The sequence below is a fragment of the Apaloderma vittatum genome, unplaced genomic scaffold, assembly GCF_000703405.1.
Source record: "Apaloderma vittatum isolate BGI_N311 unplaced genomic scaffold, ASM70340v1 scaffold38067, whole genome shotgun sequence".
Classification (NCBI taxonomy): Eukaryota; Metazoa; Chordata; class Aves; order Trogoniformes; family Trogonidae; genus Apaloderma; species Apaloderma vittatum.
The window spans coordinates 1-10,728 of record NW_009727403.1 but is presented as its reverse complement, the minus strand read 5'-3'; the positions used below and the strand labels follow the sequence as shown (position 1 = coordinate 10,728).

The following is a 10,728-nucleotide window of genomic DNA, read 5'->3' as shown; positions in this document are numbered from 1 at the left end:
TAGAACTAAAAGCAGGAGGCCGGGCTCTGTGTGCAGGAGAGCCACCCCGCTGCTCGGAAACCAGCGAGAAGAGGGCTGAGCCGCCGGGCAGCCCCCTCAACCACACCACAAAAGCCAGATGGAGCCGGTCAGCAAAGCTTGGCTGACAGGGACAATCCAGCACAGGAAGAGGAAGTGATTCACTTGATATTTGAGCCAGCCTTTGCATTGAAGAAGCAAACAACACATTGGCTCTATCCACAAACCCTCCCCAGGCCAGAAACACAGGTCAGATGCCCCGTAAAGCAGGTTTGCTGGGATTTCTAAGGTATCACTGAAACAGTCTCTGGCAACTTTGAGATGAGCACAAACAGCACACTGCCAGTCTCCTTGGGCATCTATTCCTTGATGCAACTGAACCCAAAGCATGTTCTGGACAGTCATCCCCTTGCCTAGCCTATATCTACGGAGTTTGGCTACATGGATGCTTTAGGAGACCACACTGAAAGCTTTGCTGAAGTGAAGGTTCTCCCCTCATCCACACAGCCAGTCATCTCACCTCACCTCATCTCACCTCATCTCATCTCATCTCATGGTCACTCAAGTTGGTCAGGTGCAAATGTGGCCTTTGTAAATCCCTGCTGGCTGTTCCCTTCTCATTCTTCAGGTGCATGCTCCATCACCTCCCCATGGGCAGAGGTGACATTGGGCAGACTGTAGTTCATCAAGCCCTCCCTCTTCCCCTGCTCAAAGCTGGGTGTGATGTTTGCCTTCTCCCACTCCTCAGAAACTTCCCAGTTGCTACCATCTTCCAAAAAGACCAGAGAGGAGCCTTGCCAGGGCATCAGCCATGTCTCTCAGCACCCTCAGCTGTATTCCACCCGGTCCTATGGGCTCGTGTACACATGCCCTAAGCCAGTCTTCCTCTGTCGCGGGTCACACCACACAGGACCAGGAACCTAGGAGGTTTGAGGTCAAACCTCAGTGATAACATCCAAGTTAAAGAAGGGTTTGAGTACCTCAGCTGCTCTGGATCTGTGCTCACTAAGACCAGAGACCTTGAAGGTCTTACTGACAGCGAAAGCCCTTCTGCAAGAAGTCCCTGACCTGTTGCCAGTGCCTGTAGGCATCGCCTCCTGAGGGTGCTGTGAGTCACCCTTTCTGCTAGAAGGAATTTGCTTCTGTTCCGCCCTGGAAACCTGCTGCACTTAATAAATTCAATCTCAGTAGAATTCTGGTTTCCTTCCTCATTCCAGCTCAGCTCAGCCCCATGGATATGTTGGGACTTCCCGGAGGTGTAAACTTACAGATGATGCAACCTGCAACATCTACCCAGCGCTGCCCAGAGCCTGGATTTCCCATGGGATGAGAAAACCTCATGCGAGAAGATGCCCTGCGTGGGAGGTCTCCAGTACTTTCTGCGGGCTGCTGGCAGCTGCAATAGCTCCTTTCATTTTCATTTTTCTCAGTGCTGGGGTCTGTGCAGCTCCGCCTGTGGCACCAGAAACAGAGGCTCCTGCGGCAGGAGCTTTCGGAAAGAGCCACGGCTGCCCAGGCTGGAGCAGAGTTGCTGCTGACCCCTCCCTCTCTGCTGCAGATGTCTCAAGAATTGTGGCGGCCAAGCCACCCCACTGCCTTGCTCATCCCCAAGGCCCGGGGAGGGCGAGCCCAGGGTGCTGTGTACCTGCTCCTGGCTCTGTGCGCTGCAACACTGTACCTCGCCGGGGAGCCCCTTGTGCCCACCGCTCGCAGCCTCACCTTCCACATCATGGCCCTGCAGATTGGGACGCTGCTCAAGGGCATCTGCTATCTGGCAGAGGAGATCTTCCACCTCCGATCCAGGTGAGCCAGCATGGCGGTGGCAGTCATCCAGGCTCCTGGGACCACCCTGGGGACAAAGGCATAGTAGCATCCAGGTGGTGTGGGGGGATCTGCTTGCTGTCTCTACTCCCACGCATGCCCTCTGTGGCACACGCCGCTCTCCATCAGACTCCCATCTCTCTCATCTCTTCCTCTCTTTCCTCCTCTCCCCCTTTCCTGAATGCCCAGCTCCCCCATATATCTATGGAACTCTCCCTCTCCTCTCCGTGGTAGCTCCCTAAGTGTGCCCTTTCCCTGGGGAACAGATCTCAGCCCTCAGCCTTTCCCCACCACTCAGTGCCAGAGGGCAGGGGGCTCTTGGAGATGGTCTCCCTTTGCTGTCCAGAGGGACATTGCATCTTTTCCCCTCTGAGACCCACGGGTGCTGCAAGAGACCCAAGACATCTCTTAGCCAGGGGCACCTGGGGTGCACTCAGCAGGGTCCCACAGGGCTCCCTGGCTCCATACTGCTCTAGAAGATCAGCAACACTGGCGGAGGGGGGAAGCATCCCTTGGCCAGTGCTGCACCAGCCTGTCTCCTCTCTCCCACCCAGGCACCGGGGCAGTTTCTGGAGGGCTCTGAGCGCCTGCTTCCCCCTGCGCTGGCACGGACCTGTGCTGCTCGTCTGTGGCTCAGCCTACGTGGCTCTTCTCGATGGAGCTGGGCAGCCCCTCGGCCTCCACCTTGGCCTGGCCAGCCTGTGCCAGCTCCTCCACCTCGCCTTGGGGCTCCACGTAAGGCACCAACACCTCTCCACTGTGCCAGCTTCCTGGGGAGTGCTTCAACCCTGAGCAGTCATGAGGGCATGTGGCCCAGCTCTGCTGTGGCCCCTGCACATACAGTGCACCTGCACACAGCCCTGCAGTGGGAGAAGGGCTCTCGTTAGCTCAACCTGGAAGAGCTGATCGCCTCGGCCCCATACTGCCACGTTCCTTTTAATGAGCACAGCCGCCCCAGGGTGCTGGCAGCAGCCCTGCTGCAGCCAGAGCCCCGCTGACACAAAAAAATGGAGGTATTTTTAAATCTGTCAGTCAAGCTGGTGCTTGAAGGGAAAGGGTAGCCTGTGTGGTCTTCAAAGTGTTAATTATCAGGTGTTACGTGGGCAGCAGAGGCAAGCTCCAGGTACCTCTGCAGCATTGAGAGGGCTCTGCTTTACCTCAGCAGAGTCGGAAGGGGAGAGGAGTCACGCAGGCTGCAGAAAGGTGCTTGGGGGAGGGCAGCCGTAAGGTGCCAGTGAAGACTGAACACCCTTTTCCAGCCAAATTAACATACAGAGCTGGCAGGGGCCACTGGCAACTCTGGAAATCCCACCATCGGGTGCTGAGATATCTTCTCCCACATGTTGGAAGCACTGGGCAGTTGCACAAGTTGCACTGGGACACGTGAATCCCAGTGGAGGGTGCAGCCAGAAGTGCCCAGCTCACCCCAGCATCAGCTTCCTCATCTGCAGGGGCCATGTGGGCTCTTGGCCCTGCTGCCTGACGTGGTGGTGGAAGGGGGCAACCGGGCTGCTCACTTTCCAATTCTCTTTGGAGTGGGCAGCTGCTCTGTAATCCCTGTAGAGAACCAGCTGTTGCCCAGGTGGCTGCTTTCATTGCTGCTGGTCTGTCTTTCCTTCCCTCCGCAGAAGCCCTCAGCAGTGGAAATGTCTGAGATGTCTGAGAGGTCCAAGCAGAATGTCGCTCATGGGCTTGCCTGGTCTTATTACATTGGGTACCTAAAAATAGTCCTGCCACGTACGTAGCTGTTTCTCTGCATTATCATGCCTACAGATAGAAATAGCTCCCAATAACAATCCTCCCACTTTACAGTGTTAGCAGGGAAATGGGGAGCAAGGTAGAAAGCAGCTGTACTCATGCCAGGCGACTTTGCCCGATGTTCTCTTCCACCAGGCCTGAAAAAGTCAATGGAGGAAGTCAGCAGAACCAACCCCAACGTGCTGGCACACCCAGAGACCTGGAAGCTCCACATCTTGGTCCCACTGAGCTGTGAGATCTATGATGACCTGGAGAAAGCTGACAGCAATATCCAGTACCTGAGGGACCTCACTGAAACCACCCTGGCCCGAGCTGGCACCAGAAAAAGGGTCTACAAACACAGCCTTTACACAATCAGGGATGAAGACAAGGTATACTGAATGCAGTGTCAGGAGAGCAGTCGATGTGCATCAACTCAAAGGTCTTCCTGGCCTCAGATCCCAGCCCAGAAGTGGCCATAAGGGCAGGACAGTGTCCCCTCTCTTATTAGATGTTCCCAGTTTTCTGCAGCCTTCTGCAAGATGGAGAGGTCCTGTCTGTGCTGACCATCTGCACCCCTTCCTCCTGGCTGGCCCTTCCCAGGCTCAGCCCTTGCAGGGATGTTGGGCTCACGTAACCCCTCCTGGGGTTGATTTAAGTCCAGAAAACTGAGAAAACTAAGCAGAAAAAAAGCAGATGTGTGGTACAGATCATCACTTCCCATGGGACAGATTAATGTTTCCTTTTGCTGTGAACAGGTGCTTGAAAATGTCTGAGTCATTATACAACCCTACTCTCCTCGTTCCCCCAGTCACCTCTTTTCTAGGCTGACAAGCCCTAAATCCCTCCATCTCACATTGTATTCATCTTCCACATCTCCAAGCAGATGGGCCTCTGCCCCTGCACCCACTGGTCCTGCTGACACAGCTATGAATGGAGGGTCAGCAGAGTGATGCTTCTCACCCGCATCCCCCTAATTTGCCCTTTGGTGGTAGCTGAGCTGCTGCTTTTAAAACCCTGGCTGCGGGCACTCTGGTGCCTCTTTCCTGGCCCTGCTACCCGGGAAATTCAGTCAGTGTCGGGTTATTCCCGCTACAACGCAGGCACTGATGCTGTGTTTCCTTCTGAGTCACTCAGCACCAGCTGAGCTCCGGCAGCTCTGCAGCCTGGACCTGTCCTGACCTGCTGCGTGGCGTCAGTAAAATCTGTCCCTCAGCTCGCTGCATGGTCACTGGTGAAGATGTGCGTGGCGGTGATGCCAGCTCCCATCCTTGGCACCTGCTCCGGATCACTGTGGCGACTTCTTGCCAAGGCTGGTAGCTCTTCCTGCTACCCAAGGACCCCGTCCCAATTCCTTCTAATACACTTTACTAAACTTTACAGTTTGCCCAATATAAGACTCACTGGTAACCCTGCTCTTCCTTAGATTCTTTATGTTCTTAACAAATCTCTCCTCATTTGTTTGATCAGTCTCCTTCTATCTGTGAATTCCTTTTGCTAGCATTTATCCTCTTCTCTGTTCTCCTACTCTCCATTAGGATACTCAGACTTTCCCTGGTCTAGCAGAAAAGCCACCGAGAAAGTGTGATCAGACCCGGGAAAGAAGTGTCTCCATAGAAGACCAAACTCCATAGGGAAAATCACACCCCAGGCCACAGCTTGGGAGCTCTGAGAAGGCAACAGTTGCACCCTGGGGCCTCACGGGAGGGAGGCAGCTCCTTGAGCCCACCCAGGTTGCTCAGTCCTCCTACCCCCGTGTCTTTTTTCTTCCATTCCCGCAGCTCTGGCACTGCGCTGTGGAGTATGCGACCCCGCTGCAGTCTCTTTATGCCATGTCTCAGGACGAGTGCGCTGCCTTCAGCCGGGAAGACCGCCTAGAGCAGGCAAAGCTTTTCTATAGGACCTTGGAGGAGATCCTGAAAGGCTCCAAGGAGTGCGCGGGTACCTACCGGCTCATCGCGTACGAGGGTGAGTGAGGAGGGGAGGGGAGGGAAGGGATGCCCAGCACGGTGGCTGTGCTCTTCCGGCCCCTCGAGTGACCTCAGATTAAGGCAAACAAAGGGAAGAAGGCAGGATCTGTGCCATGCTTGGCTGATACTCCCACCCAAATGGCCAGGGGGGTCCCTGCAGTGGTGGGAGGAAGGGGCTGCCTCCCAGCCCCAAAGGATTTCTCGCTGTGGGTCTCAGAGGAGCAGGGAGGATGCTGGCAGAGCTGGTCCCTGTTGAAGTCCCCAAAGGCACCTGAGACAAGCAGTCTCACTGGGGCAGCAAGAATGGTCCTTCAAGGATCAAGTATAACAGTGGGCTTCCAGGGGAAGGAGCAGTTCCCTTCGCTGATGATGTTCCTGGGAGAAACAGGACATGTATATGAACGCGTGTTGGCTCGATGGCATTCCTCCTGACAGGGGAGGAGAAGGAGTGAGGCTTTCCCTTCTTTCAATCTTCCTTTCATTCCCTGTCTCCTTACCTCCACCAGAGCAGCAGGGCTGGAAAACGGTTTGCTGCTTCTTGCTGAAATGAATCTTGTTTTTCAGAGGAAATTCAGTGCTCTCCCTGATGGGGAGAATCACTTCTGTCCAGCAAGGTACTTCCCATTACACCACTGGGAATCCAGCACATAGTGCCTGTATTTTACTCTCCTCTTGCACTTCGTGTTTTTCTTTCTTTCTTCTGGTGTGCTGGAAAGGGGAAGTAAAAATCATATTTTGGCTTCTCAGGAAATTCTGCATGTTTTGAGGCATCACCCAGAGACTCTGCTCCAGACCTTTGCCTCAGGCCAGGCCAGTGAAAGCGGGTTTTGTCTTTCTTCTGTTCCAGAGTCGGGAGAAGCAGAGACCCACTTCTTGTCCAGAGAGATCCTCCGGCACCTCCAGCAGCAGTGTCACGAAGAGTACGCTGTCTATGAGGGGAACCACCCACACGCCTCATTCACGACCATCAACTCGACTGAGCTCAACCTCCAGATCAGTGAGTCGGACCTGCCGCAGCCTCTGCGAAGCGACTGTTTCTAATTCACCACCGCTGCCCAGCCCCTCACCAGCACTGCGGGGCTCCAACCCCCTTCCCCAAGCCCCTTCCTCCCCTGGCAAGTGCTGCGCAGGGCAGCGAGCCCCAGCCTCCTGCAGGAACTACCCCCCACAACCTCCTATGCGTGATGTTTACTGGAAACAGCTCAGTCAAGCCACAGTCCCGTGATGTGCTTCCCTTTTTCTTTGTTATGTATCTCATATGCGAGTGGGGTGGTTTTTTTAATCTGCTTTGTTTTGTGTCGTATAAAGCTTTTTTCCTCCAGGGCAAGTTGCATTACCCTGAATCTTGGGCACAATGTGCAGTCAGCCTTTGGACATACCTGTGGTGGTGGATGGAGCTTTGGAAATCCCAGCCAGGAGTGTCTGTGTGCGTGTTTTTGTGCGCGCTGGGTCCAACACATCCCACCAGCGTGACCTGACTGATCTGATGGCTTCTGCAGGCACAGGGAGTATTTGCAGGGCTTCCAGGGTACACTCCAGCCTGATGGACCCCCTGTGCAGTCACACACGAACATCCTCATTTTCCGCTCACTCGGGATGTGGAGGTGGAAGAAGAGGTCAGGCCTGAAGAACTCTGACATTCAGGGGTCTCACAGTGCAGGAAACCTCCCTGCCTTTGCTAAATCCACTAATCTCATGCTGAGAGCCATCTGCAGTGCCTCCTGATGCTCACAGTCCTCTGCAGTGCCTCCTGATGCCCACAGTCCTCTGAAGCACTCTGCAGGAGTGTTTCTCCAGCCTCAAAGGACATGGCAGAGCTCTAGGAAAGGGGCAAGGTGCAGTTCTGGGGTAACCTGCATGGGTTTTTTTCATGCAAGACATCACACATTGGGCTGCTCAACCTGGGGGTGAGGTACCCCCAACAAGCTCAGCAAGCCAGGCCTCCCACAACAACTCAAGTCCCTTGTGGTCAGATAGAAGCAGGACTGGACATGCTCGGCGTGGCTCTGAGATAGATGATTTCTTGGGTCTGCCCATCTACGTGCTCCTCCAGGATCTGCCTGGAGATGCCAAGGCTGAAAAAGAGGCTGTTCCCGGGCCAGCCCCAAGGCCTGGGCACCCCACATAAGGCCACACTCAGCTTGCAAGGGGATGGAGCCTGCTCGTGAGGGACTGCGAGGGCCAAGGAAGCAGCTCCAGTGGGCAAGGGGGCACAGCGGCACATGCTGCCAGGAGCCCGGTTTAAGAGCAACCTGCCTGCATTCCCTCCAAGGGCAGCTCAAAAGGGCTCCAACATGACAGCGCTGCTTCAGCCTTGCTCATTCCACAGAGAGCTTCTCGGGCTCACCTCAGAAGCGTGGCCATACCACCCAGTATCCCCCTCCAAGTGGAAGGAGAAAAACCTGGGCGTACTGCTTTGAACAGCTGGATGAAAGCTTAGGTCACCGCAATCCCTGGAAACCCTCACCCCGCAGTCAGCTACCGGGGCCACCAGCGGCTCAGCCACACTCTGCCTGCAGAGCCAAGTGCTTCACAGCCACTCAAGGAGACCTGACAGCAGTTAAGCCCAGCTGGCACGTCGAGGCAAAGAGAGCATATAGCCCAGCTTCTTAATCACTTTCTGAAGCCTCTGAGATTCAAAACGGCCCCTAGGACTTGTTCAGGCTTCCACGCAATAAGTAGCCCAGGGCCAGGGAGCACCTGGAAGTCCTTCCCCTCACACAGTGCCGATGGTGCAAGGCTCCAGGGATGCCTGTGAGCCCTGCAGGACAGTGTTTGCTGGCCCTCACGGGCTGGTACCACTCTCCTGGCCTGGAAGTGCACTCTGTGCCGAGACCTTCTGCCCGCAGCATGACCCCAAGTAAAGAGGGATCGGCTGCAGCTTATTCCCCTCTCAGCTAAAGCCATTCATGAAACGGCTCCAGTTCCATCCGTCTCTCCCGAGATTTTTTTCCCCAGGATAAAACTGCTCTTACCTGGCAGCTGCCCCTCAGCAAAGCACCCCAGGCAAATATCAGGGCTCTGTCTTTCATGCATATGGGAGAGCATGGTAGGAGATGCCTTTCCCCAGCTCCAGCCCAGCAAACTTTCGGAGGATATTTAGCTGCCCGTTGGTCCTGCTGGGACTGGGAATTGGAACCCATTTCCGGATTCAGTAAAACCTTAATCTGCAGCCTAATCTCTGGGTACTGCATCTGTGCAAAAGACAAAAACGGCAGATGAGGGGGCTGTTAAGGGAGGGTTGGTGACAGCAAAGGCCACTGTAAAGAGCCAGCTCCTCTCAGTGCCAAGGATCTTTGCCGAGGCCTCTAGGATGTGCCAAGTGCCTGGTGCTGCACTGGCCAGGGAGGGAGAAGGGAGAGCTCTGCTGCTCCAGGTGAGCGACCTCCTGCTCATAGCAGGAGATGTGTGGCCCTGGGTGCAGGGAGCAGAGGGCTGCACCCAAGGGGTCCAGCCCTGGGGCATGGGCAGGTGGATCTGGGTCCTGATCACCCACTCCCTGTTTCAGAACAGCGTCCCCAAGGGCAGAGAGCAAGCGCTGTGGGCACCTGCTTGAAATTCGAGGTAAATGCATCTCATTAGGGCTGAGCTCAGCAACACGGGAGCAAGTAGAAGCAGCTGTGCCAGCAGCAAAGCCAGCACAGCCGCACACCTGTGGTCCCTGGGGGTTTGCGCCTTCAAATCTACCGGGGATCCTCGTGGAGCACACCATGCCAGACCCAGCACGTTGTATGATTCTATGGTCTTATATCCCTGTAATTACTAAAGAGCAGGTCAGTTTGGCTGATATCTGTGCAGGTCATCGTGCATGTTGACGTTTTACAACCGGCTTGTGCAGCAGTGGTCACCTCATGAGGCTGAAATGAAACAAGTTATTGGCAAGCCCGTGTGCATGCCAGCCAGCCGAGGAGGGCAGAGCGCTTCCATGGAGAGAAAAGCACACGTCGGCTTCTGCAGAAGGGTGCCCGTGTGGCTGGCGAGGGGTACACCTTTCATCGAGGATACGGCTACAGGGGGTGCGCAGCAGTGACTGCTCAATGGTGCTGTGCTGCCCTCAAGTGTTGCCTTTCAGCAATAGCCACATCTTCAAAGCCAAGCTGTGCCGAATTGCACTTCCCAAGTTCTGCGGTTGAGCTCCAAGAAAGGCCCTTCCCATCATATAATTTTTTTTTTTACCTTTCCTGTACTATAAATCGTGCTTGAAAACTGGTCTCGTCTGAAGAGGCTGAGGAAAATGGCAGGTTCACTAAGTTTAAGTTTTTTCACTAAGTTTAAGTTTTTTCACTAAGTTTTTTCACTAGGTTTAAGTCTGGTATCCTGCAAAGTGACAGGAACAGCGTCTCAGCTGACAGCGATGGTTGGATTCTCACATCTCTTAGACTTAAACCGGTTATTAACTAAGTGCCTCTGCCCTGTGCTCCAGCTGCTACTGACTCCACAGTCCCTTTCATTTCCTTTTCCCAGCAGCTCAGTGGGAGCAGTAGAATATATATGGGGGAACAAGTATAAATTGAAATTGAAAGCCTGTTTCCCAGACTGAAAGCACTGCTGTTCGTGTTTCGCTGGTGCCTTCTGTTTTGGATGGAGCGTGGTCCCCAGCACGACTGGGCGGTAGAGAGTTCTCACAGAAAGGTGAACAGGCAAAGAGGTGAAAAAACAACTTAAAGCCCTCGGTAGGGTTATTTCTGGGTGCCGGTCTGGGGTCATGGGTGGCTCAGGGGACCACAGAGTGCCTCTTGGGGCAGCTTCTGGCTAGCAGACAGAGAACTGCCAGCTCTAGCCTTTGGATAGTAACTTCAAAGCGTTCATTTTAGGGGTTCATCTGTGTTTTTTCCTAAAAATTCTAAAGCAGTGATGTCCTGCCATCTCTCACAGACTGAGGATGGACACTGCTCCGAGGAGGGAGCAGCAGAAGGCAAGAAACATCCACTTAGGTGGATTTTGGGCCTCCAAACCCCCTAGCTAGGAAGGCTTTGGACTCTGAAACACTGATTTACGGAGATCTTGGTGTCCGGAACGCTGATTTAGGGAGGTTTTGGTCAGGTTGGACAGGGCTCTGAGACACCTAATCCAGTTGAAAATGTCCCTGCTCACTGTAGTGGGGCTGGATGACCTTTAAACGTCCCCCCTCCAAACTCAAAAATTGCGTGATGGTAGGTAAAAGCCACCGGGACTTCTCCCC

At 54.4% G+C, this 10,728-nt stretch overlaps 1 protein-coding gene across 1 annotated transcript; it reads left to right on the top strand.

Moving 5' to 3' along the window:
* Positions 1-1,576: 1,576 nt before the first annotated feature.
* On the top strand, positions 1,577-6,587 carry TMEM173 (transmembrane protein 173; the record flags this gene model as incomplete). The annotated part of the gene is made up of 6 exons (XM_009873658.1): positions 1,577-1,821; positions 2,394-2,574; positions 3,468-3,576; positions 3,733-3,968; positions 5,358-5,544; positions 6,394-6,587. Coding segments are annotated over 6 exons (1,152 nt in total), but the record flags the coding sequence as incomplete, so codon positions are not given.
* Between the last annotated feature and the right edge of the window lie 4,141 nt (positions 6,588-10,728).